At 38.0% G+C, this 27,392-nt stretch overlaps 1 protein-coding gene across 2 annotated transcripts; it reads left to right on the top strand.

Moving 5' to 3' along the window:
* Positions 1–8,062: 8,062 nt before the first annotated feature.
* On the top strand, positions 8,063–27,184 carry pcsk7 (proprotein convertase subtilisin/kexin type 7). 2 transcript variants are annotated; one of them, XM_026940988.3, is made up of 16 exons: positions 8,063–8,217; positions 9,727–10,184; positions 10,575–10,709; positions 10,794–10,959; positions 11,615–11,705; positions 12,043–12,097; positions 14,556–14,694; positions 14,863–14,963; positions 17,746–17,913; positions 19,320–19,424; positions 19,536–19,638; positions 23,739–23,895; positions 24,542–24,636; positions 24,732–24,825; positions 24,946–25,063; positions 26,228–27,184. In XM_026940988.3, the coding sequence occupies exons 2-16, from the start codon at positions 9,777–9,779 to the stop codon at positions 26,408–26,410; spliced, it is 2,118 nt and encodes a 705-aa protein (XP_026796789.2). In that variant the 5' UTR covers positions 8,063–8,217; positions 9,727–9,776; the 3' UTR covers positions 26,411–27,184. The 2 variants fall into 2 exon arrangements, with proteins under 2 accessions (XP_026796789.2, XP_053083534.1); XM_053227559.1 differs by lacking the exon at positions 8,063–8,217 and adding an exon at positions 8,253–8,518.
* Positions 27,185–27,392: the final 208 nt, after the last annotated feature.

The following is a 27,392-nucleotide window of genomic DNA, read 5'->3' as shown; positions in this document are numbered from 1 at the left end:
CACGTTGTAATCTCCAACTTATGGTTTGTTTCTGCTTGTAGTGATTAATAATGTATTCTGTCTAAAGCTGCAGTTTGTTTTGGCTAATTTTATTATTTAGTGCTTTCAGGAAAAAAAATGGGTTTTTGTAATTTAGCCAAATTTCAGCATGCACTTATAATGGCCTGCTATCACAATACTGACACAACAGTCTTAAGCCATAAACAATTGAAGGATTCAAAATCATCTAATATTAACAAGGGGCAGTTTTCTGCCACTCCAGTTTATAGAATGGTCAAAACTTTCAGTGCAGGTCATTATTGGATCTGAATGCTATATTACAAAGACCTTAAAGTGGCTTTTAATGCTTGATTTCATTCTTGCTGTTATGGAAAAAAAAAATCTAATGAAAATATATAAATGAACTTAAATAAAAGTGGATTTGCAAACAAATTGTCATCATTTTTTTGCTTGTTTGTTAGCAGAATCTCGATAATTATGTTCAACTTTATACAGTTTTCCACATTAAAGAGAACAAGAAGACCTGTACAACTTCTCATTCATGCAATTATTCAATCAGCCAATCAAGTCTCATCATGCAGTGAAATGAAACCTCAGAATGGGGAAAAAATGTGATCTCAGTGACTTGGACTGTGACATGGTTGTTGATCTCATGTACAACAGTCTCTAGCATTTACACAGAATGGTGCGGAAAACAAAAAACATCCAGTTCTGTTAGCAGAAATGTCTTGTTGATGAGAAAGGTCAGAGGAGAATAGCCAGACTGGTTTGAACTGCTAGGAAGGCTGTAGTAACTGGTAACTCAAATAACCACTCTTTACATACATGGTGAGCAGAAAAGCATCTCAGAACACACAGAATGTCAAGGTGGATGGGCTACAACCACATCGGGTTCCGCTCCTGGCAGCCAAGAACAGGAACCTGAGGCTAGAATGGGTACAGACTCACCGAAAGTGGACAGGTGAAGACTGGAAAAACATCACTTGGTCTTTTTCCAGTCTTCAACTGTCCAGTTATGGTGACAGCTTTAACAGCTTTATTTCTTAAATGTAAGCTAGCTGATGTAAGTCGATCTAAAAAGTGTCACGTCGACATAAATCTATGTCAAAAAAAAAAAAAAAACATAACTTGTGTACGGGCCAAAAAAATGGAAAAAATTGGTCTTTCCAAAACCTGATGCCTGTTGGAATAGTACTTAGTACATACATACATAAATTCTTATAAGTGTTTATGTAGGTTTGTCAATTGTCATAAAAGGTTTATGCATGTGTAATATAATCCTATGAATATTAACCTTAATTAAAATATTAGTAAAATGAGTCGGATAGGTTTTCATACTACAGTCATCCAGATAGGCTATAATTAGTTACATTAGATCCATAATGATAAGTGAGCATAGAGAAGGCAGAGTGCTCACCTACAGCATGCTATCTTTGATATGAATTGCCAGAATTATAGAATTATAGAGAATTATCATTAGAGATTGGGGAAATGGAAACTCAAATTACAGTCGAGTTTCAGTATTCACATGGATGTAGTGACAGATCACCAGATCGCTAAGCTTATGATTTTGCAAGGCTAAACTCCCACTCGGAAACAGGCATCCCTACTTTAGACATCCCATGGTCCCAGAAATAATACATGTTCTCCATTATTATTGTCCTTTCTCTAAAATGTCTGTCTGTATCAACACAATGAGTGATTTCTAAGCTGCCGATTCTGCTTTGGTGCGCTGGAAGTTTCTCTCTAACGCCATCGTCTAGTGATACTTTAGCTGAGGATTTTGAAGGCTAAATTTATTGACTATATTACTGTTGCTAATCTTATATCCAAGACTCCTAAGGTCATGGGGTGGGCTGTTATAGAAAAATTATCAACGACCGTGTGGTGTCATGTAGCCCAGTGCAAAGTGGAGTTATTATTATCACACTGAAGTTGATTATTTCAAGTTCTAATTTTATCGATCACACACATGACCATACACAGTATGAGTGTTTTTTTTTTTCCTTTTATACCACAGCCATTTGCAGATTAGGATTTTTTTTTATTTATTAAAGAAGGATATAACATATTTTATCACATTTACACATTTTATCTGTTTATTGTTACATTTAATGTTGTGAAATGACCACAAAATGCATTCATTCTTGTTATCACTCAGCCAGCCTCTTCTTTTTCTCTCTTGATGTCAATAACAATGCAGCTTGGCATGAAACCGCAAACTCCCTCAAACATTCAAATCCCTCAAAACATATGGTTCTGCCATTTGTCCTTTTGTGTAATTTGTACTTTGATCAGATAATGTTTGCTTAGTTTCTCCCCCAAAGGCATTTTGAAAAATCAGTGATCGAGAAAGTAATCCACATTGCTCATGTATATTTACTAAAGAATGAAATGCCATACTTTTAATCTGTTTTTAGTTATGTTTAATATTTACAGTTACAGCATTTGGCAGATGACCTTATCCAGAATGACTTACATTTATCTAATTTATCAGCTGAGCAGTTGAGGGTTAAGGGCCTTGCTCAAGGGCCCTGCTCAAGGGCCCAGCAGTGGCAGCATGGCAGTGCTGGGATTTGAACTCACAACCATCTGACCAGAAGTCCAAAGTCTCATTCCCTCACCAGCCTCTCTTTTATACGTCTGTCACTGGGTGGTGAAGGCGTTACATTTTCTGGTTGTCAGTGTGTCGATGTCTGTCTGAGAATCCATCTGAGATTCTCTTTAGCACGATTTCTCAAGAACAAGTGGTCGAATGTTTGTAGGATTTATAAGGAAATATCATTATAGCCAGTAGATAACCTGATTAGATTTTGGGATTGATTCAAACAGGGTTAAGGTCACAACAAGGTCAAATGTTTAGGTCAAATAGACAAGGTCAAATAGATTTTCGTAATCTTATTTTAAAGAAGTAATATTTTAAAGGTATTTCAGACATACAAATTAGTAACGAGAAGGACTAGACTTGCTGCGGCAGAGGCATCCCTATTCTTCTACTTGCTTTCTCTCTCTTAAAGTTATTAAGCCAAAAAAAGCAGTTTGTCCCACATGCAGAGAAACCGCACCTCCCCGTGTAAAACTGGACCAATGCAGATAGGGCTTTATGAAGGTCAAAATTACACTGATAGTATCGATGAATGATTTTTGGCAGTGAGCTCAGTTTTAAGAACTCCATCAGTAACGTAAAGCAGCGTATCTCCATAATATCCAAAAGTTCAAGGGCATTTTTTCTATTTCTGATCCTGAGAGATTTTTATTAACTGTAATTATTTTATACATGCTTTTGTGTTCATTTGACTGGATAATTGCAACTTTCTTTTATGTGACTCATTCAAGAGCACTATTACTAATTTACAGCACATTCACAATGCTGAGCCAGATTTCTCTCTCTCTCTCACACACACACACACACATACACACACACTTGGGTAACATTACACCAGCTCTTAAATCCCTTCGTGGGTCTCCATATTCTTTTATAATCGATTTTAAGATTCTTTTATTAATTTTTAAATGACTTTATGCTCTTGCATTTCCCTTAGGGAGAAGATAGATATTGTTAGATATCTTCTGGCTATATCACTCACATTATCAAACAGCATTTGGTTGTTCATGCCAGAAACCCTGCTAAAGAGGGAGAGAGGAGTCAGCTTTAAGTTACAAAGCTCTGGAATTTTCTCTCCAGAAACCTGAGATGTATTGACACGTTTTTAACAAAGAATCTTATAACACATTTGTTTAATCTTGACATTTATTATATTTTATATCTGTTTATGTCATTATATAATTTATAACTGTTTACGTCATTTATATCTTTTTATATATTTTACTTTTCTCTTTCTATGGAAAGCTTTTTTTAAGGTTCTATTTTTTTAAGGTTCTATGTTAAAAAAAAAGTATGTTCTTTATTTTTATTTTCATACATTTTATTAATTTTTAAGAATACCTTTAATCGTAAAACCCACCTTAGTTCTTTTAAATTATTACAAATTTACAATCATAAGAATGTTCTATCAGGCATCAGTAATATATACACACACACACACACACACACACATATATATATATATATATATATATATATATATATATATATATATATATATATATATATATATATATGTATGTATGTATGTATGTATGTATATTTGTACCTCAGGCTCCTCATGGTCAGTGATTAATGCCTCTTCGATTGTTGACTCCACTGGCTGTGCTGAGATGTATTACATCTAAGACAGAGGCAGAAAATCAAAATAATTTTATAAACTATTGTAGGTAGTTGATAAATGTTGCCAGATGTCAGTTGTGTATATGTATGTGTTTCCAGTCCTATCTGTAGACAAGGCAAAAAAACGAGCACCTCAACAGAACCTGGACATTTGGAGACATCTTGCAGCATCTGTCATCCACATGCCTCTAAGGCTGATGGGTATGAGCTCAAAAGATCGGCATGAGATGCTTCATATGTTAGAGACTCAGCAGTTTAAATATGGTTTGCTAAGCCTGCAGTGGCAGACAGCATTACAGGCCTCTTTTCCTCACTGTCCATTTTCTCTGTCAGCTTCTTAAGCTCCACTGCCCAGGTCTGCCGGAAGACAAACAAATTTTCAAAACAGTCATTTGAATTTCCAATAATTCCCATTACTACATTAATTTCATATTCGCCTAACTTCCTAGACTCATAATGAAGCCCCATGATTCTCACAACTTTAACTTGACAGATCACTTGCTCATTTCAACAACAGCTTCAGGCCCAACACACACTTGTGACGCATTTGAGAACATTCACTTCTCCCATGTACACCTTTTCATCAGTGGAGCATCTTTTTTAATTTACTTAATACTGGCATGAAATGTACAAGACTAAGGAATTATATCCACCTCCTATCTGACATATATCTGTTTTTAAGAGTAATTTCAAAATGCTTTCACAGTCATTCTGTAGATTCTGTAAATTTTAACTTTTATCTGCAATATATTGATATCATTTTCCTGGATGCTGTAATGTTTACTGACATGCTACTCCTGGGCCATATGCCTGGCTGGTTGCTTTTAAATGGATGTTCCTTGTCCAGTTCTGTCTTTGCTCTTGGACAGGCGAGTGGCCACATGGGGGTCACAGGGTAGCAGATGCCACCCTTGAAATAAGCCTTGCCACTCCAAGACTGACCTCAAGTAGCATCTCTCTAAATAAGTTGTATATTAATCTTTATAATTAATAATAATTAATAATGGCTTGCATATTATTAATAATAATCTTTATATGTGGATTTCAATGGCATTTAAAGATTTATTTTGTAATGAAATTCTGGGTTGACTTTTTTAAAACTTGGTCGCTTTGGTTAATGGTTTTCCATATTACCCACAATGCCATTTGACTACCTGCAGATAGTGGTACCAGTGGGTTTTAGCCCTTGCTTCATCTTTACCTAAAGAGAGCGATGCCGTGGCGCTTTAGTCCTTTAGCATGTCCAGCTCTCTCACCTCTTCATCTGTACACTCTGCCCAAACAGATCAGCTTGCAAAGCTACATCATGTGACCTACAGGCCTCTGCAAGCACATTAAATGTTTATGCTCCTGACAGCACAATCAGAAAAAGTCTGAACAAGTATGGCTTTCAGGGAAGGGTGGCTAGAAAAAAGCCCCTTCTCTCCAAAAAGAATATGACTTTGGTTTGCAAAAATGCATCTGAACAAACCACAAAAATTCTGGAACAATATCCTTTGGACTGATGAGACCAAGTCAGAGATGTTTGGTCATCATGCATAGTGCCATGTTTGGAGAAAACCAAACACAGCGTATCAAATTGCGACAACAATGAACTCGGCTGAAATTGGGTCATGCAACAAAACAATGATCCCAAGCACACCAACAAATCGATATCTGAATGGTTAAAGAAGAAAAAAATGAAGGTGTTGGAATGGCCAAGTCAAAGTCCAGACCGCAACCCCACTGAGATGTTATGGCGAGATCTTAAGAGAGCTCTGCATAAACGAATGACCTCAAACATCAATGAACTGAAGCAATGTTGTAAAGAAGTGTGGGCCAAAATTTCTCCAAAATGATGTGAGAGACTGATAAACTCCTTCCAAAAATGTTTACTTCAAGTTATTGTTGCTAAATGTGGTTCTACATGTTACTGAATTAAAGGTTGTACTTATCTTTCCCCACCTGGTTTCTGAATGTTGATTTACTTTTTGGAAAAAAAAAAAAGACTACATATTGAAATCTGTTGTGTTTTTTGCAGTCACCTGATGTGATTTGTTGTGTACTTTCTTTTTCCAATGACTGTATATCTCTGTCTAGCTCAGCCGGGTCTCTGCTGTAACTCAGCATGCTCGTACAGCTTTATTGCTTTCTAGAACTTTGAGTCCAACGTTTGCTCTCTCCTCTACTTCTTTGCTGGATTTCTCTATTAAAATGACATTGGCTACGTTTACTACATGCACTTTAATATTCCGATATTAATCGGAATTTGCAATATTCTAATTAGTATCGAATCATGTAAACACTGCAATCCGATTGGCCGATTCAGCTTAAGACAATATTCTGATTCCACAAATTCCGATTCCCACTCCTGGAATATGTCTGTTTTAATTGGAAATTTGTTGCATGTAAAAACACAGTATTCAGAAAATCCACTGAAAGGAGATATGCACATGCTCAGTCCGCAAGGAATTATGGGTGCTAACAGATGCTTAGCTATAGGCTATTTATTTAGGAATGGGAACTCAAGCATACTTACAACAACCATGTATACAGGAATATTCCGATGCCCGTACGCATATAAACATTGTATTCGGAATATGGCTGCAACCCGAATATTGACCTTAAATGAAGTTTGATGTGCATGTAAACATAGTGATTGAATGTTGCTGGAAAATAATGAGTAAGAAAAGGAGCTCTTGCTCTTTTGTTTTTAGGAGATAACAACAAACCTGATTGTTGTAATTTATGTTTGAGTTTGTTGATTTTTTTCTAGCAATCAGCTCCTGTGACAGAGTGACCCATCCAATAACTTCTCAAGGGAATAACAAAAACTCAGCACCATCAAAAAAATAAAAAAATAAAAAAATTTTAAAAAATAAAAAAAATTAATTTGCTCCAGAATCATGAAACACATCACAAATATTTCAATAAATATACTGAATGTGTTTCAGGGTGGAATTTTTTAATGAATTATATCTAAACCATTATGTGGCAATTCATTTTGTGCCAAAGAATAAACATTTTGCAAAACACAATCAATCAAAATTTATTTATATAGCACATTTAACAACAGGTGTTGACCAAACTGCTGTACAAAAGTATCCAACACGTAAAAAATAGTATGAAGATTATGACTAATGAAATAACGCAGAAGAATGACACTGCACAATACATTACAATGACTCATAAGCAAGAGAGAACACATGGGTCTTTAGTTGAGACTTAAAATGATGTAAGGTCGGACAAGATCTAACTGGTAAAGCCAAAGGCGAGGCCCATAACAGGAAATGAGCGATCACTGACAGATTTAAGACGAGTCCTTGGAACACTCGAAAGTAGACTTTGTGATGATCTTAAAGACCTTGGAGTCTGATACTGGTGGAGAAAATCAGGGCGGTGCAAGCCCATGAAGACGCTTATATACATACAATATAAACTGAATCCTATAAGAAACAGGTATCCAGTGCAACGCTGTCCTACATTGCCTATTTTGGCCACCTTATCCTGCCTTAGAAATTACATTTAGCTTGTTAATACAGTCAAAAGCATTAGACAGTAAAACTTGGTATCATAAGCTATATAGTCTTTTATATATCTTTATATATTTCTGATATATTTATACATAAAGGACTATATAGCTTATGGTACCAAGTTTTACTGTCTAATGCTCCTTGAATATCAATATGGAAAGTTCTATAAGAACCCTGAATCACTTATTATGAATTTCATATATTTAATTAATATCTTTTTTAAACACTCTTGTTCATTTATGTGGCACGACTTCGAGCCGCAACATAATTAGCGTTATTTTTTTGTGTTTGTTTGTTTGTTTGCTACACAGCGCCATCTTGTCGCCACGCGCTATCGTCACACCGGATATGACGCAATGGGGAAAGCACGCGGAAATAAACAGCCAAGCTGTCAAGATAGCATGGGCGAGTGCAGAGAAAGTGGTCTTTTTTTTAAATAATGTGGCCCGATAAACTTTGTATAAAGTTTATTTGAAGGTAAGGTGATAATGGTGAATTGTAGTATAATCCCTTTTCTTTTTAATTCCGCGGTTGAATTGTAGTAGGATGTAAAAACCAGAATTGGACAGTAAATGACAGCTAACTGGGAGTACCAGGTTAGCGGGCTAGCTCGCTTGTTGAGGTAATGGAACGTGCTACAGCGTCAAAATGCGGATGGAAATATTAATACACGGTGTCTAATGTTAAAAATAACAGTCTGGATAAGTTGTCTGTTATTTCAGATGGTAGTGCGTTGTTGTGCTTTTTTAGTTAAAGAGTTCTTCAACTTCATGTGCAGGTTGGTAAATTAGTTTATTATTGTGTCGAGTAACTTTCACTGTGGGTCTGGGTGTGTCAGAAATGTAACTGTTAGAGAATTCTTTAGATAGCTATCAGTGTCACTGCAGATAACAGTAAACAGTATTAGCAGATAAAAACACAGATAAATGTCACTGCAGATAACAGTAAATGTATTAGAAGATAAAAACACAGATAAATGTCACTGCAGATAACAGTAAATGTATTAGCTAGATGATTTCCAATGTACAATAATAATAATAACACATTACATTTTTGTATTTTTTTTCCTCTAAGTGACTATAGAAGAACATACCTTATATATATATATATATATATATATATATATATATATATATATATATATATATATACATATATATATGAACTATTTATTATACTATTTTATAATAAATAAAAGTATTTTTAAAAACCCTGTTGTTTAAGAAGGGCGATGTTTCAGTAAACTTTATGGAAGGAGTCTCAAGTGTCAGCACTTTGTAACAGTCAGAAAGTTTTCTGATAAGGAAGAATCTTTGAGTTGTCTCAGGCACATGACTGGAACATGACAAACTGGATTTTTTTTGTCTTCAAGAGAGTGGAAAAAACTAGGCTAGTGAAAGAATGATCGTTTATAGCTGCTGTAACGTAAGTGATGTTGATGTTACACAACATGGAAGTAACTATAAATGGATAAAGATTATGATGTGGTGTTTGTTAATAAACAAAAATTGTAATCATTGCCAAATTGCTGTCGTATACAAAGAGTAAAACATTTTGAGACATGCTGTTATAGGAGAATAATCAACGTCAGGATGGTAAGAGTAACCACACCAACTCATCGCTGATTAATTTCCTGTAACCACACACCCCAGAGTGTTTTATTCCTTATATTATTATATCGGTGCATATTTCAAACTCTCACTGACGGAATTCAGCAACTAATTATTGTTAGCTTGTTAACAGTAAGTAAGTTTTCTGCTACGGGAAAGTCTTCAGGACAGAGGACTGAAAGTTTCTCAGTAAAATGACATGCTTTTTAACTTGAAGAGAAAGAGTAACCGTAAATGGTTAAAAAAAAAAAAGTCATTCATTAATAAATTTAAATATAATAAATGTGATGATAATCACTGGTTATTTGCCTGTAACAGCATGCCCTCAAGTGTTTTATTTCGTATTTTGTTAATTTTCTTTGTCATTCCATTTCAGGGCTTGGGGCTAATGTGGTGCAGCTGCATTGAAAGTGGCACCTGTTTGCTATGGCATCATCCCCCTTCCCCCTTTTCACTGCCCTGGTACTCCTGACATCTCTCCCTCTGCGGTCCTGTTTCTCACTTGATTCTCCAACTCCCCTGCGCTCCTGTGAGCCTGGGCGCTCGTGGGTGGTGCAGCTGAGCCACAGTTCTGAGCCACATGAAGACTCCCTGGATGAGCTGGCTAAACGTGTGGCACTGGAGGCTGGGCTTGAGAGCCACGGGCAGATCGGGCAGCTCCATGGCCACTACCTGCTCTGCCAGGTGACGGACGAAGAGGAACACCCCCCAGCAGCTGGCCAGACATTAGACGCCCACCCTCACGTGGTCTGGCACTCGCAGGAGAACATTCTGCGCAGGTCCAAGAGGGGCTTGATGTTCAACGATCCCAAATACCCAAGCCAGTGGCATTTGGTGAGTTTATGTAGGGAGATATAGAAGAAGGGACACTGAGATTCATCTCCTTTTAACTGACGGATGTTTGAAAATTTTCTGTTAAACTCACAGTAATCAGGTAATTTGTCTAATAGTTTTATTTAATATTAGGTGAGGATGTGAATGCCGTGTGAATGCTGCATGAATACAGAGTGAATACCGTGTGAATGCCATGTGAGTTCTGTGTGAACACTGCAGAATGACTGCCGTGTGAATGCTGCGTGAATTCTGTGTGAACACTGCAGAATGACTGCCGTGTGAATGCTGCGTGAATGCTACAGGGTCCGAGCTCTATGCCAAAACATTTAACAGGATCATCACTTCTATGTTAATTCAACAATCCTCTCCCTATCTGTTTCTCTGCTACAGCACAATGATGTGAGGCGCGGCATGGACATCAACGTGACCGGCGTGTGGGAGCAGAACATCACCGGTGCAGGCGTCACCGTGGTCGTAGTGGACGATGGCTTGCAGCACACACTGGAGGACATTCAGCCCAACTATGTGAGCACATCAGCAGTTCCTTTCTCTATTCTCTCTTGTTGAGGTAACAACACGCTCATTCATCAAACCTCACCTCTGTTCCAGTCTCCAGAAGGCAGCTATGATCTGAATTCGAACGATCCGGATCCAATGCCACACCCAGACTCGCACAGCGATAATCACCACGGCACACGCTGTGCAGGCGAGATCGCTGCAGTGCCTAACAACAGCTTCTGTGCTGTGGGAGTTGCATACGGCAGCAAGGTGGCAGGTCGGTGATGACATAAGTAAAATAGTAAAACAAGTCAGTTACAGTACTTTAAATAAACAAGCCTATTTCAGTAGAAGCCATGTTTTCACAGTACATACCAAAGCATGACAATGTGTGAAAATTACGGTCTGCTGTCTGTTTACTTGTTTACATAACGTTTTTTTTTTTTTGCCTAGAGCCTACTTTCACCCTTCAGCTTTAACAAATCATGAATATATATCACCAAAACAATTTGCAAATATTGCATTTACTTTTTAATATTGCTTTGGTGTCTTTCTGCAAAGATCATGTTGTGTAAGGAGCCAAGTTAAGGAGTGTGTCTAAAGATGCTAGCTGAACGTGATTTCCTCAGATTTAGATCTATACGTAGTAGAAAATGTCAAAATTTCACCACATGAAGAGTTTTCTGAAGCACTACCACTGACAGCCACTGTACAAAACAAATCAGTGAATTATTTGCTCACTTGAGCTGATCCTTCCCTTAACCATAACAGGTGTTAATCAAAAGTCTGCTTACGCATAACATCCAAGAGTGTTAGGGCTCAGTTTATGAGAGAAAATCTGTTAGTTTTACTGTTCATGTCATATAGTAAGTGTTGTTTGATGCACACAGACTGCTGGTGTGGCTTAGAAATGTTGTATATTTCCTTTTCAGGTATCAGAGTTCTGGATGGACCCCTCACGGACAGCATGGAGGCCGTGGCTTTTAATAAACATTACCAGGTCAACGATGTTTACAGCTGCAGGTACTTTTTTAAAATTTTATACTTATTACTGAGTTACTGATTCTACACAGTCTTATGTAAAGGCTACAAATGTCAAAGTTCCCGTGAAAGTCAGAACTAGGACGCCTTTAGTAGGTGTCATCTCGTACATATGGGGCTGGTGTATAGCAATCTGTCAGCCACTTGCTGGATTAATAACATCAGGTGTTTCTGAGTAGTTTAATTAGCACCGTGACAGCAAACAGCTTCAGACATCCAACCGAGTAAAACCGGATTAGATCTACAAAGATACAACATACAGCCTCAGTATCTGCTTTACTCAGAGATTTGTTACACCCGCATGTCATTTCTGTTATAGCTGGGGACCAGATGACGATGGACGGACTGTTGATGGACCACATCCCCTGGGCCAGGTCTGTGGTACAGCTCCTGCTGTTTATAGCATTAATTTAACTGGCATGCTGTTCTTCAGTACTGCCTCGTAAACCTTAACAGACCGGTCTTGTTTGTATTTACTTCTTTCCCCTATAGAGGGCACTGTCATTAAGCTTTACCTCTCTTTTTCTTCTTATCTGTTATGTTCATATATAGACAAATTTCATAGAAACCCATCTTCCAAAGAAAATATTTTGGGAATTATCAGTTGTTATTAAGTTTAAAATATGATGAGATGAAATATATCAGTATTTCAAATCACAGCTATGTATTAATGTGCTCATGAGCTTACACGGACTTGTTTGGCAGACGCTCCACATTAATGTAAGGATGATCATAAACATATATTTTTTTTAAAATGTTATTTAACAAAGAAAGATGTCCAAAAAAAAAAGTGTCAGTGCTTTGTAATAGTCAGAGGTAAAGCTGAAATTTTTCTGAAAATTTTAAGGACAGAGGATGTTGCGTTTTCAGCTTTCTCGGTAACAAGCGAAACCACTCTTTATAGCTGCAATAACGTAAGTGATAACAGGAACTAGCTTAGATCACAGATGTTCCACAGCATTAAATGTAAATAGAAATGGATAAAAAGTATGATGTGTCATTCTTTAGGAAATAAAAATCGTAATCTGCAAATGGCTGTCATATAAAAGAAATAAAATACTTGCGGAGCGTTATATTCCTTACTTAGTACATTCCATCTAGATTTAAGCAGATGCCACAGAGTGTCTGATATGTTTTGTACACTTTTCTGGCCACAGACTTCAGAATCTTGAAGTTTGCAATCAGTATATGCGCACGTGTGTACACCAGTTTCCTGCAGGAAAACAAATCTTTTGAACACAGCAACACAATGAGCTCCTCAGATCAGGATCGTGATCGAAAAAAGTTAACGGAACCTATATTTAATATTTATTAAATTATTAAAAGTGATGTGTACATGAGATAATCGCATATTTGGCATTGGGCAATGGGAATAAAAGGCGTTTTTTTGGTCGTCTGCTAAGTCATTCAGATTTCCTCTCTGTGAAAGAGGACAGTTCTTGGTTATGTTTATTGAGGTGAGAGTTCCAGATTCTATAACGAAAGCGATGCTGTATGATAAATTCAATATAGTCAAATGTTTTGTTTCGTTTGTTGCTGGCTTTCCTGACTAGGGGATTAATATGCAGTGGGATTTAGCTTCTTCAGTAAGGATATAATTCCTGTCAGTCAAGAATTTTTGGATCCAAAGAGTCAGCTTTCCATCCACTCGGTTACATAGTGAAATTGTATCCGATCCAGATGTTTTTACGGTCAGTGGCTAGAACCGATGCCATTTTATACACAGGGCAAAAAAAAAGTTTGATTAGATTTCTCAGTTGGAAATATTTTCCTCCACTTCTCTATCATGTGTCTGCATGAAACGTGATCTGTTTTATTCTGATTCAAACCACATCTATGTTCATTTTGCCAAATCAGCATGAGTGTTCATCTTAACTAAACACACAAATCAGGGTTTAAAAAACTAAAAAAGGTTTAAAAAAATGCATGTTTGATTTGAGCATTACAAGCTGTTGTTTTAACCTAGCCATAACAGCTTCTGTAACATAATATCTATGGCAGTTAAGAAGCCATATGTTTTTTGGATTATTTTTTTTTTAACCCATGCATGAAGTTAATTCAAATGTTCATAGTTAGCACTTCATTAAATGTTCAGAAATCACTAGGCAACATTTCTTACTATATCCCTTCATAGGCTTGGCATGCGTTATGGAAAGCGTTTCGTAACGGTTATTTCAGTGCGTCTCAGTGGCCCTATAAACCGAAGCGCAGTAGCTGCTTTACTCTGCAAGAAATTATTACAGAGCTCTTGGGGTTTGTACTCCGTTAATATGAAGCTTTGCAAGGAAGTTGGAATTATAAATGAAATGTGAGTTATACCCCTGGCTGAGTTTTAGCCTGTATTTGGATATTGTATCTGTAATTCTTATGAAACTTACAGCTAAATCACAATACAAAGTCTGGAAAGCAGTTGAGCAGTAGCCTGAAGGATGCTTATTCAGAAAACAATAAGGAAAATCACTGTCCAAACTTCAGGGGCTACAACTGCAGAGCGGGGCTTATTTCGAAGAATAGGAAAACCAGAAACCCGTTAAAGAACTTATCTTTAGCATCGTGGCAGAGCGCAGGAAAGGAATTAGCTCCCTGGAGAGATGTTTCCTGACTCAGATGAAAGGCAGAACACACAATGTTCTGGAAATTTGGATACCACATGTGCATTTATTTTATAAAGATCAAGTAAAACGTTCTTATTAGCTACAAAGTAATGCTGAAATGTTCAGTTTTTAGCTTGCTCTGATACCAGGTATTGCATTGGTGTATGAATAGTCAAATCTGACTGTGTCTCTTTGTCTAAATCTTGGTTCTAATGAAAAAACTTTTATATCCTCACAGGCAGCACTAAAACATGGAGTTCTAGCTGGCAGAAGAGGCTTTGGGAGTATCTTTGTTGTCGCCAGTGGCAATGGAGGCTTGTATAATGACAACTGCAACTACGATGGCTATGCTAACTCTATCTACACAGTCACTATTGGTAAAAAAAATAAAACAAAATAAATAAAATGCACCTTTGTTATATATTTACAATATTTAAATCGAAATCACTGCTGGTTCTGTTACTGTTGTTTTACTAGTATCACTTCTAACCATTCTGTCTGCTCTAAGGATAAATGACATTCCTCCGTGTGTGTGTGTGTTTTAGGAGCAGTAGATGAGAACGGGAAGATGCCATTCTACGCAGAAGAGTGTGCTTCCATGCTGGCTGTGACTTTCAGCAGCGGAGGAAGACAACTGCGCAGCATCGTGAGTGTGAATCCTGTACTGTTTTCTGAGTTTACACTATAAATAAAAAGGTACAGACTGGCTAAAAAGACCTACGCTTATGCATTTAACGACAACAGCCTGTTCTTAAATCCTGATTGAACTCTAATCCGCGACGAAAGAAAGATATGTTCAGAGGGTAAACCGGTTAACCCAGGCAACTGGTTAAACCTGTAGGTAAAATGTTCAGACAGTGCAGTTATAAAACAAGCATGTATTATATGCAACAAGTGTCTAATTACGCAAGCATGCAGAAAACTTAAAGCGAGGTCATGAGCTCGGATTCACACGTTACGGCGACTTAATTTTGGAATGCTGGAACACTGGAAGTTTCTCCTTGAACACCGTGAACAATCCAGACACATTTGCGAGCCGTAGTTAAGCTGAGAAGCAGGCAGGAAATCAGCAAAGTCTCTGAGGATTATTTCATCCGTGCTGGCACACTGTGTGTAGAACTGCTTTTCCATAAATCAAGCTAAGACACATCTTATCTATATCGTATAAGTGTTGTGACTCCTGCTGCAAGTTTGTATGACAGGTCCACCATTTATCCATAGCTCTGTACACTCTCACTGTATAAACTGTATAGCTTACAGTAGTCGTGACATATGATGCACGTCTCCCAGCTTGGAATGCTATAGCCACAAGGTAGAACAACACACTACTGTGTTAAATAATATGTTAAAACAGTACTACATTACCATGGTAGGGTGTTGTTAATATGCTGTTTAGTACAGTAAGATCTTTTACACACATATACCTACTGTCCTAGGAAAATAGCGTGTGGGGAGGACACTTAAAGAGGCCTGCTTTGAAAAAGCCTGTACCGTGCAGCTCTGTTTGGCATTATTTATCCCCGTGTCCATGGTGACATGGTTTTGGCAGCACTGACTCAGACCGCAACTGTGTTTTAGCCATTACAGCTGTCCAAAACCTCAACCAGACTCTGAAAATGGTGCTCGCAGTTAGTCGCATTGCCTTTCTACTAATGTTCAATAATGAGAATAGAGTTTAATGTTTTTTTTCTCAGCTAAGTGTTAGTCCAGCAAAACTTTGTATCTTAATAATATTTCTGTCATTGTTGAAGGCTTGATTCTGACTAGTCAGAGGACGTTGAGTAGTTTTCTGTAAGAGCAGCTCGGAAAGTAGTGCCGGCTGATATGTTATCAATTCTCTAGCAGGGCTCGCATAGCAAACACTCCATATAGTCTTAGTCTAATAATAAACATTAAAATAACGTGATATCAATTAACGAAGCAAAACAGGTAATTGTTCATGTGGTGAAGATTTCTATAAGGAGATTTTATTTAACATTTATGGAAGGAGTCTCCACTGTCAACAGAGGTAAAGCTGTAATGTAACGGAAAGTCTTCAGGATGAAGGACTACAGTTATTGGTGACAATGTGACAAGTGATGTTTTTTTGCCTTATTAAAAAAAAGTGAAGAAAAAAAAGAAGGCTGTATAGGCTGTGTAAGTGTGAGGAACGTTTCATCCCTTTTTTGGGAATACACTTCTGATTATTATCTGCATTGACTGATACTAGGGGTGGGCGATAAAGCCAAACAATGTAATATTAGCACACTTTCCTCCATTTTTTAAAATGGAAAATGAATTTAAAAATAACTTTTGAAAGACTCAATTTTTAAATTTCAATTAAGTTTCTGAAGTCTAACATTTCAAGGCAATTGCATTAGTTGCCTTTGTAGTTTTTCATCAAATGATTTTAGAAAATCTTTAGTTTTCTATCAGTGTCTCATGTATTCCAGTGTATTGTTAATATTTCCATTTTCAACCTAATTGGAATTAAAGTGTGATAAGTGTAACAGAGAAACAGCAATAGAGTAGCTTTGGATTTGGTTGTATTGCAGCTGTCATTCATTCTGACTAAAATAGCTAATGTTTTATTTTTCCACACACTCCATCGGAGCTATATGTGTGTTAAAAGCAGTCTATAGACTTCTCTGTGATCTCGGATAAAACATTTTGGCACACACATACAAACATAGAGCGCTCTGGACAATTGTTTAGACATTCGTCATGTGCCAGCCTCTTCAGTTTGTTAACATAACCATCCAGCTGCGTCACTCATCAACTTATTTTCCAAACTCAAACATGCCAGTTAACCGATCACAGCTTTATTTCCTCTCACTGTTTTTTTTTTTTTTTTTTTAACATGTCGCAGATTCAAATCCGAACGTCGCTCAGTATTTATTCCTGCTTTTAGTCTGAAGAGGAGGCAGCCGTGAATGAGACTCTGAGGACTTCTATAGTTTTTTTTATTTATTTTTTTAATGAAGCAGTCCATCCACAGAAAAATAAGATTAAATAATATGAAGTTATGTCTTAGCCTCCATAAATCCTTAGAAGAAAAAAAAAAATTGAGAATTTGCTCAAAGAATGGACATCTGATTTTTTGTGGAGGCAAATCAGAAAAAAGATGCATCTTATACAGAGTTTATATTTATTATATATGATAAGTAAAAAACACAACAGGTCTTGCTTTAATAGGTAAATAATCAACAACAAGATGGTGTGTTGCAGCACAACATGAAACGTAGTTACAGTTACCACACTGAAGTTGATTATTTTCCAAACCAGCATGTCCCGAAGTGCACTAGTGGTAGTAGTAGTAGTGCACAAGCTGCTGTTATGGAAAGTTAATCGACAACATCTGACCAGTCGTAATTGAGAATTCGACAGCGCTGTAGTGTATTGTGAATTTTCAAACAGTAATGCGTGTGTATGTGGGTGTGTGTGTGTAGGTGACATCAGACTGGTCACTCCAGCAGGGGACAGGCTGTACTGAAGGGCACACAGGTACGTCAGCAGCAGCTCCTTTGGCAGCTGGCATGGTGGCACTGATGCTGCAGGTGCGACCCTGCTTAACGTGGCGAGACATTCAGCACATCATCACGTACACGGCTACACAGGTATGACCTGCATCCCAAACACGCAAATATCCACAAACATCCAAACTATTAATCTTTTTCTATCCCTCTGTCTTGCAAAACTAACCTCGGTTAGTCCAGATGTTCGGGTTCTGCAATAGTGGCTGTGAGTTTAAATCCCAGACTGTTAGCCCTCAACTGCCCGTTAACTGACGCACTGCATGCAGTGTATAATAAATCCACTTCTTACACAGGTCTGCGAATTTAAAGGCATTTTGACTAAGTATATGAATAACAGAAGGCAATAAGTTCTAAGTCAGTTGTCTTTAAACATTTTTCCATATTTATACAAAAACGTAACCTAACCCTAATTCATTTCACATTTTCTGTTTTCCCTTTTCACATTAATGATGTTTGAAAGATTTTCAGAAAACTATAGAGAAAAGGTCTGGTACTTTTAATGAGGATAAGGGCAAGAACCCAGATTAAGTATAGGGCTGGGTGACATTTTCACGACACATAATAATGTGTACAAAAAATAACAAATATTAAAAATAAAACAGTCAGTAAGAATCTTTGGAGTTGGTATATATACACTATTTTCCTAGAGGAAGCTGGACACTCGTTAAGCGCTGGAACAATGAACAAAATTGAGATTATCTAGAAAAATAATGCACTTCTATAACACTATTTGCAATATTTGTAAAATTAATCACTTTGCATAACAAGCTGCATGAAATCAATCCTGATATTGTGAAGAAGCATCATCATGTCAGTCATGTAGAACTCCTCTTACTCTAAAGCACATTTTATTAAACTGTTCTGCTTTTAATGTCATCAGAACAAGGTATTACTCGGTAAGGTCTCATAAGGAGATATTTGACAAGGTAACACCAGAAAGAGTTTTAGAATTTTTATCTCAAATTAATTTGAAACAGTCCATTAGGTGCTTCACTTGCTCAGTGTTTAATATTTTACACTTTTAAATGTTTTGCTTTTTAAAATATGTGCTATTCAGTTGTGCTAATTTATTTGTTTGCCTATTTAGTTTTGTGTGCCTGTTCTTATGTATATCTACCCATGTATTCATTTATATATCATTTGATATTGATGATATTATAGATAATATCATTTATTATTTATAACCTTTCTCCTGCCATGAACATAACACCATATAAGATTCAAGTACTAAAAAATTAAAAACCTAACCTAACTGTTGTCATTTTACAAATATTGTCCTATTGGCAAGCCTTGATTTAATATTTTGATTTTTGAATGTCAGTTGTGAGCATGCAATGTGAAGCAATCTAGCTAATAGTTTATAATTCACCAGTTTTTATTGGTGATACCAGGCTTCAGTTCACGACACTAACATCCGTGGATTTCTTACAGACTGTGTTCCTGTTAATGCTTTTCATCCTATGTACAAATGATGTGTGTATTTGTAGTATGACACGGATGTAGATTGGGAGACCAACGGCGCCGGCTTCCACCACAGCCACAAGCATGGGTTCGGCCTGCTCAATGCCTGGAGACTGGTCAATGCTGCCAAGGTACATCCTGCTCCCATCTGTGCTCTTACTGTATGTTCAGAGGTATACGTGACCCTCAGAAGTAACTGTGTGTGTGTGTGTGTGTGTGTGTGTGTGTGTGTGTGTGTGCAGGTTTGGGAGACCGTGCCGCTCCTGGCGTCTTATCAGAGCCCAGTTTTAAGAGAAGGAGGGACAATCCCAGCTTTTCCGAACAAACTTATCCTCACCTGGAATGGTAAGATCTGTGTGAATGTGGTTACATGGAACGTGACTGTAAAAGTAAATTTACAACAGAATATGACAACTGCAGGTATACTAAGTGTACAGATGGGTTAGTCATACACAAGCTAATTAATTACATCACATAATTAAATGCATGTGATGAAGTGCAGTTTAAATAACAGTGATAAACTAAGACACAGTGTGGGGGGAAAAAGCTCAACCCAGAGATCTCTCTGTGAGGTCTGTATTTTTTAGTAAAAATAATTCTCTGTGTTTACGCAACGTCCCTTTACATCCAGCAGCAGCACAAGGATCTTACAGAGCAATAATTTACCGGCCAGATTTTGGCCCACAAAATCATTCTTCAGCATTGCCTGTTGTCTCTCATCAGCAGCTTGATTACCGTCTCTAACACATGGTGACATCACTGGCAGACATTTTTAGCAAAGCATGGAAGGCCCAAAACCACTGACTGGCTCTAAAAACTAAAGCCAAAAATATTTTGCTTTTCAAAAGCAATACTGCAGTACTTTTTCTTTATCTCTCTCTCTCTCTCTCTGGTTGTTTTTGTCTGTCGTTCTTTGGCAGTATAGTTTTATTGGTTTAAATAGACATAGGAACTGACAAATCAAAAATTCATTACCTAGCCCTCTGGGAAAGTGATGCATGCTGCTCAAACTCATGTTTTAGTTGCTCATAAAACTGAAAGCTAACGTAATTTAACGAGTTCATTAACGCCAACCAGTGTAAATAAGGTGAGGGGAAGATTTTATGTAACCGTTGTCCGATAGTCCTCTTTTTATAATACCTTTGATAGGCGCATATTTATTTTGGCAGGTTTGAGCTGCAGTGTAATATATTTTTCTCAGATTCACTACCTTCCGGACTGTTCCAAAGCTTTGACACTGGAGACTCCTTCCACAAATGCTCAATAAGCATCATCAGTTGCACCATACAAGAGCATCACTATACAAGTTTTTGTGTTAGTTGTTATTATGGAAATGAACAAGCACGTTAACATAAACCTTCCAGCTGTAACTACAGAAAATTAATCAGCCAATCAGAATCGAGAATTTAACAACACTATGGTATAAGAAGAGATCATTTTCTGTTCAGAAGTGGACATAATCGTATTGTTGTGCAATACACAGCTCTTTTTTTATTTGCGGGCCAAAAAAAAAAAAAAACACTGACTCTGCTCCTCCTTCACTAGAGACAAGAAAAACGTTGACTAATGTCTAAAAATTTCAGTTCTTGCTTGTAAAGACATCTTTGCCACTCAAGTCAAGCTCTAGTTTCTGCTACATGTATAAAAGGGCAAGTCTCTTGTGGCTCGTAGTTAAATTTGATCAGTCTGTTTTTGTCGTCGAGATCCTGCTACTCGTTACCGAGGAGGCTGATTGCAGTGCGAGTGTTTGTTTGAGATTATGAGAGAAGGAGAGAGAGTTTGGATAGTCCCTCCCAACTGGCAATCACCAATCTGCCCTTATTAGGCAATGTTTTGCAACATCTGTCACTGAATGCACAGAGAAGCCAAGCCATCTCTCATCCCCTTTTTTTTTCCCTCTCTTTCTATTTGTCTTCATCTACTCACTCCTTTATTGTCGCCAGCCGAAAATATTGACACGCCATCCTATAACCATCATATATACCAACATATGTGTATGTTGCCTCACTAAGTCACATCACTAACTAAACCTGTGTGTTCATCAGTTTGAGAAAATGCAGAACTATATTTTCCACCAGTCTCTGTGGTGTGTGTGTATGTGTGTGCAAGTGTGAAAGAGAGAAAGGGAAATTTTTTCACTTCAGTCGCTGCCCAAGAAAACATCAGACACATACTTTGGAAAAAAACGCCGCACTTCTTGTGTGACAGACAGCATGCTTACGTACATGAATCGGTCCAAAAACACAGGACTTTCATTCAGAATGGAGCGTTTCTGTGCAAGTCTGGTTCCCATTGAGTAGCACGTTTAATCTGAAATCGTCCCAGTAGGAGATCGTTTCATAAAAGTTTTTACAGCAAATACCTCAGGACAGAAAAAGAAGGTTGTGCTGTTTTAAGAACTCCCAATTAGCACGGGTTAGAGAGTTGAAGATGTTAAGGCAATACGATTTGTGCTTAAAATAACTCGGTTCATTACGTAAGGGCTACAGCATGACAGGAAAATAATCAATGACGAGGTGGCGTGGCGTGGAAGCGGAGTTACAGCTACCATGCCAAAGTCGATTGTTTTCCTATAGCAGCATATCCTGAAGTGTTTCATTCTTCTTACACCACAGCAATTGAATTATTTATTGATTAAAAAAACAGCACAACATACTTTTTATCTATTTATAGTTACATTTAATATTGTCACCAACCTTTTCCTTTTTCCTCTCTCTTAAGATTAATAAAAAAAATGCATCTTGTCATGTTATAAAGAAAGCACAAATCCCTTCTCTCTGAAGAGCTCCCCGTGGCAGGAACATGAAGCTTACAGGTTTAACTCAGACTCTGAAAAAGCACTGACGCTGGAGACTCCTTCCATAAATGTTAAATAAATCTCCTCACAGGCAACATATGAACATTTATGTATGTTTTTTATTCATGTGGAGAGTCACACATCTCCATACAAGTTGTTTCTATAGATACTGCTATAGAAGATTAATCACCACCTACTGACCAATCAGAGTAGAGCATTCAGCAGCGCCGTGGTGGAAAACCAGTTTGGAAGCGTGTTCTGGGATAAATTAATTGCATTATAAGAAGCAAAAATGATGAATAATTGATTATACAGTAACTAAATTTGTCCTATCGCAGGTAGGTGATCACCACCTAGACCTCAGGAGCAGGGTTTTTCTCTCTTCTCTCTTTAGCTGTTTAGTGTAGTATATTTTGTACCACATTTGATCTCACACACGGGCTTTGTGACAGCTCAGGGGTGGTTGATTCAGTCTCTGCAAATGCCTCTACTCTCAGGAGTCATGTTCAAAGAGCAGCAACAGACACGGCAAATGTAGCGGTTTCATTTATGAAACGGTGCGATCTGTCAGCGTGTCGAGTACCATTCTGAAAAATCCTACTGATAAAATAAACAATAGATGTGTAGCCTCCTTGTCAGCTATCATGTTTACTTGTTTTGTGTGTGTGCTTGCGTGTGCGCATGCCTCATGGGATTTTCAGTATGCAGTTAACTGCAACACAACTCTCCTCATGGATTTCTGAACTCATCAGATGCTCGTCACTTGTTTATGCTTGGCTTGGCATGTGTGCTGCTGTTTATATTTTGCGTGGTTGGCCATGGTACTGTTGTTTTTCTCCTGTGAGAATGCATGCTCTTCTGAGAGCTTTAAACTCTGAATGATATTTAAAGCCAAGGCTTGTTATAGGTCGACCAGGAGGTACTTATCAGAAGGTTAGCATGACATCTATAGGCTTAAATAAGCAAGCTATAAATTTAAGACATATATTCTGGCCGTGTCTGGGTTTGTCTCTTCTCTCTCACTCCTTAAGGTTACTTCCCTATATGGAGATGGTGTGTGGGAGCAGATTAGCAAATAATGTTTGAGGAAATGCCAAGGAATTACAGCTAGCTGGACACTGGTGCAGGAATTCAGTAAGGCGAGGACAAGCACACAACGTTTTTCACTGCAGAAGTGTTTTACTGTGTGTTTTTGTTTGCAGGGTCATCACACAACGCTGACAGGGGCCACCTCATGGGTTTTTTTTGTTGTTTGGTTTCTTTCCCCCCCAGAAAAAGAAAGCATGCATTGTGTATCTACAAGTCCGTTTCGGAGTTCTTATCTTTCAACACAGTTATAAACTTGAATGGGAGTAATTGATTCTAACAGTTCTAGCAGGTTCTCATAACCCCTGCTCTACACCAGGAATGGTTTTGTCCGGATCAGTTTGTCAAGGCATGCTGCCGAAATGTTACTCGAACACGAAAGTTTATGTTGGAACCGTTTCAGTGGGAGGCGTGTGAGCCGTCCACAAATATAACTGTTTAACCTGAAAAACCAATCAAACCTTTTTGAGAATTTGATATTAATGAATATTACTGATTGTAAAACACAAGGCTACAAACTGTAATATATTTTAATCTCTCTCTTGCTCTCTCTCTCTTTCAGTCACAGCTGTAGATCTCAGACAATCAGGCATAGAGACCTTAGAGCATGTGGCTGTTATGGTGACGATAACTCACCCACGACGTGGAAACATCGAGATTGTGCTCGTCTGCCCAAGCGGAATGACCTCGCTCATCGGAGCCAAAAGAGCCTTGGACACGTAAGCTCACTGTCGCTAACTCTTTCTCATACAGATGCGTTCTTCCTGTCCTTAAAGGTGTGGTTTGTAATTTTTTGTATTTTTTTTTCTCCAGACCTTTAATAATGCTATAAAATAGCAGATAAGATAGCGGAGAAAAGCTGCTATTTCCATGTAACATGCCTCATTAGTTTCTTTATCTAAAGGATACAGTTTCGATTTTTCTGGCCCAGAAATAGGCTCCTACTCTACTCCTAATCTAATCCTACTTAGCTGTGTGTGTCTTTTAGGTTGGGGTCGGTCAGTAAAGGGGATGAAGGCTTGTCACTGTTTTTACACAATTGTTTGTTAACACACTCTACAACTTGCTGACTGCTTCTTTAAACAATAATGAGGCTAAATCTCTGGAGTGATTCTCAGCCTCTGTGAAAACCCCAGTGCCTGCTTGTGGCACTACAGCTAAATAATTAGCACTTTTCACTTTCTTGGAGCATGATACTGCTTCATGACCTTGTGAACCCAAACTTCAAGAGCAGGCTGAGAATCTCTGATCTCTTTTCCAACTCGTTAAACCCAGACAAGCGTTGTCAGTCATCTGGCATGCTAAAATCTTCCCGAAACCTCATCAAGCTTTGAATGTGTTACAGTAATTTTTTTTTTTTTACAGAGATGCCACTGGATTCACAGACTGGACTTTCTCCACTGTACGGTGCTGGGGAGAGAAAGCTGTAGGCCAGTACATGCTCCACGTCACTGACCACAGTAAGACACTTTAAATGTGGCACTTTTGAAATATATTTCAGTTGGAGCCTAAAACTCGGCTTGTCTGCCTTTTTTTTTTCTCCTCCTTCTCGCAGGAGACGCATCATATTCTCTGGGCACTCTGAAGCACTGGAAGCTCACTCTGTACGGCTCGGAGATGTCCTTCCAGGAAGTGTTGAACAGACAGAGGTGAGATAGATGACTCGCTGTTTCTGCATTTAGACAGATTAATAGAAGGAATGTCTGGGGGGGTTTCTTTTCCCTCAGTCTAGCTGAACTGTGATTGGTGGTTGTTGTGTTAATTGACAGGTTTGTGGAGGAGGCGATGAGTGGCCAGTTTCTGAACAGCAATTTCTCAATGCCGTGTCCACCTGGCTTGGACATTCCTCCCGAAGTGGAGCTCCCATTTACCTCCAACACCCTCAAGGTATGACTGTGTCTTAGCTTCACACACACACTCATGCACACTCACACAATCTTCTTTTAATTTCCAGCACCTAATAAAAAAGCATTCTTGATCCATTTTAAGAGTTAGACGCATTCCAGATGTTCCGAGATAAACATCCTTAGCGCTGATGTTACAGATAGCATTCGCACGAGCTAAATGTAGCTGAAAAGTAAAGGAAGCGTGTAGCCATCAGTTTAGCATTGTGCTGGTGACTGTAAGTCTGTTTAGAATGTTGTCCTTTAGACATGTGCATTTAATACTGAAATGATTTAATTCCATCTGTTAATAGTATGAAGCTTAGCAAATTAAACATCAGTAAGCTGTCAAACCTTTAGTTTATAACTAAATTTAGTTAATTAATTGAAATATTTCATGCATATTCTGATTTTGTGAAGTGCCAGATGTCTCTGGGTCAAAAATTTTAGGAGCTTTAGGACACAGCAGGTAGTGTTTTGTTTTTTGTTTTTTTTTTGCCTCACAGCTTCAGTGTTCCCTGATTCGATCCTCAGCTCAGGTTACTGCCTGTTTGGAATTTCACGTTTTCTCAAGGTCCATGTGGATTTCCTCCGGGTTTTAGGGTTTGCTCTTACTGTCCAGCAGTGATTGGCTATGCTAAATTTCCCCTTAGTGCAAAAGTGTGTGTCAGTGTGTGTGTGCAGTGCTTTGCGATGGACTGACATCCCATCCATCCCACCTCTCGCACAGTGTTCCCGGGATAATCTCCGGATCCAGGAATGAATGAAAACATTTGATCAGCCAATCATATGATCATGTCACGTCACCTGTTTCTTTTTTTCTACTTCTTTGACATAAATTTCAGTTTGTAATCACATAATAAACTAGTTTAGCAGCATTAGCTAAGCTAGCCAGTCAACTAAATGTAGCACTGCTCTAATTATTTAGCTTAGCAGCTATCTGATGATGCCTGTGGATGCCTGTACTGTACTGAGCAGAATCAGGAAGTTTAAATAAAAGCCATTGCACTCGTTCATTGGAAGTTGACCAGAATGACTGGAATTATTTTGCCATGTTATATCACATTGCTGAGGGTTGTTTAATAATTGTTTAATGTTTAATAGATCAGATTTCTGTATGTAATATTGTTAATGTTGTCTCAGTAAGCTCTTTTGTGTCTCTGTGCAGATTTTGCTGCTCTTGGGCTGCTTCGCTCTCTGCTGGTCCCTGTACTACATGCTGGAGCTGATGCTCACCCACTTGCACTGGCGTGGGACTGCCGCTGCAAAAGACGGCCAGTTTCTGGAAATGCAGATGCTGACGGACTTAGAGGCCAAAATGCCCCTCATAGGAAACGATGACGACACGTAGCACTCAGGTGGGGGGGGAGCAAAAACAGGAAGTGATGTAACTGCCGCACCTTAATCAAGCTGAGCTAGTCCCTGTATACACACTGGCCAGTTTCAAGTGCTCGGTCCAGAACTGTAAGGTGATTAGCTGTGATGTTTATTAGGGTTTCGTGGACCTTTCAGTGCATCCAGTGATGTGCTTTTCGTGTTGATTCTGAAGCTGCACACTGTTCCATTGGGGCACATCGGGGTTTAACTAAACAATGTATTAGCAAGAATCAAAGTGTTTACAGCAGGAGCAGAATCCTGCTTTTGAAGTTAACAAATTACTTGATGTTGCTGGTACTGTGGATATTCTCTCTTATATGTGTGTACAGTATTTGTGTATTTGTGTGCGTGTGTGAGTGCGTGTGTGAACATGAATGAAGAGAATGGGTGTATGGTGCTTTCAGATCTGTTCCAGAGAGAAAGAGCGCTATATTTTTATTAAATTATACTTTTTTGCTGGTTTTGTTCTTTAGATTTATATATTGACTGGGTCAAGTTAAAACAATGCATCCAGCATTTTTTTTTTTTGTTTTTTTTTTTTTGCCCAAAGCTTTAACCTTATAAATGGGAACAATGAGCGATTAATTTGGCAATACATGTAATATACAGATATTTCTATAAGAACGGATGCCTTTTGAGATGTGAGTCTTTTTACTGAGGTGAAGTGTTTTACCTGTTTGACAATCCAAAGACAAAAATATGATCAACAGCTGGTCTGAATAAAGTCAATAAAGTCATTTTGGCTGAATCTTTTCTCCTAGTTCACTTACTGGTGGAAAGATCTCTGTATGAAGCAGCAGGATGTTATGCTGTGCAACATTTTTCATGTATATATTTTCAATTACATTTTTTTTTTTTTTGCGCTAATCAGCAGCATTGTACAATTTGTTTCCATGTTTCTTGACCAAATGTATTGGCACTAGCCTACACTGGTGCTGATGTGGATCTGACCACAA

This window comes from Pangasianodon hypophthalmus, chromosome 21 (assembly GCF_027358585.1).
Source record: "Pangasianodon hypophthalmus isolate fPanHyp1 chromosome 21, fPanHyp1.pri, whole genome shotgun sequence".
In the NCBI taxonomy this organism is placed as follows: Eukaryota; Metazoa; Chordata; class Actinopteri; order Siluriformes; family Pangasiidae; genus Pangasianodon; species Pangasianodon hypophthalmus.
Note: the sequence above shows the minus strand (reverse complement) of the source record. Positions and strands in the feature narration are given on the sequence as shown.

Excerpts from the sequence above, each read along its gene's own strand:
- pcsk7 (XM_026940988.3), top strand. The coding sequence starts at position 9,777 with ATGGCATCATCCCCCTTCCCCCTTTTCACTGCCCTGGTACTCCTGACA. Across the intron at positions 10,185-10,574 it reads ACCCAAGCCAGTGGCATTTG|CACAATGATGTGAGGCGCGG; the intron begins GTGAGTTTATGT and ends TCTCTGCTACAG. Across the intron at positions 24,826-24,945 it reads GAAGTGTTGAACAGACAGAG|GTTTGTGGAGGAGGCGATGA; the intron begins GTGAGATAGATG and ends GTTAATTGACAG.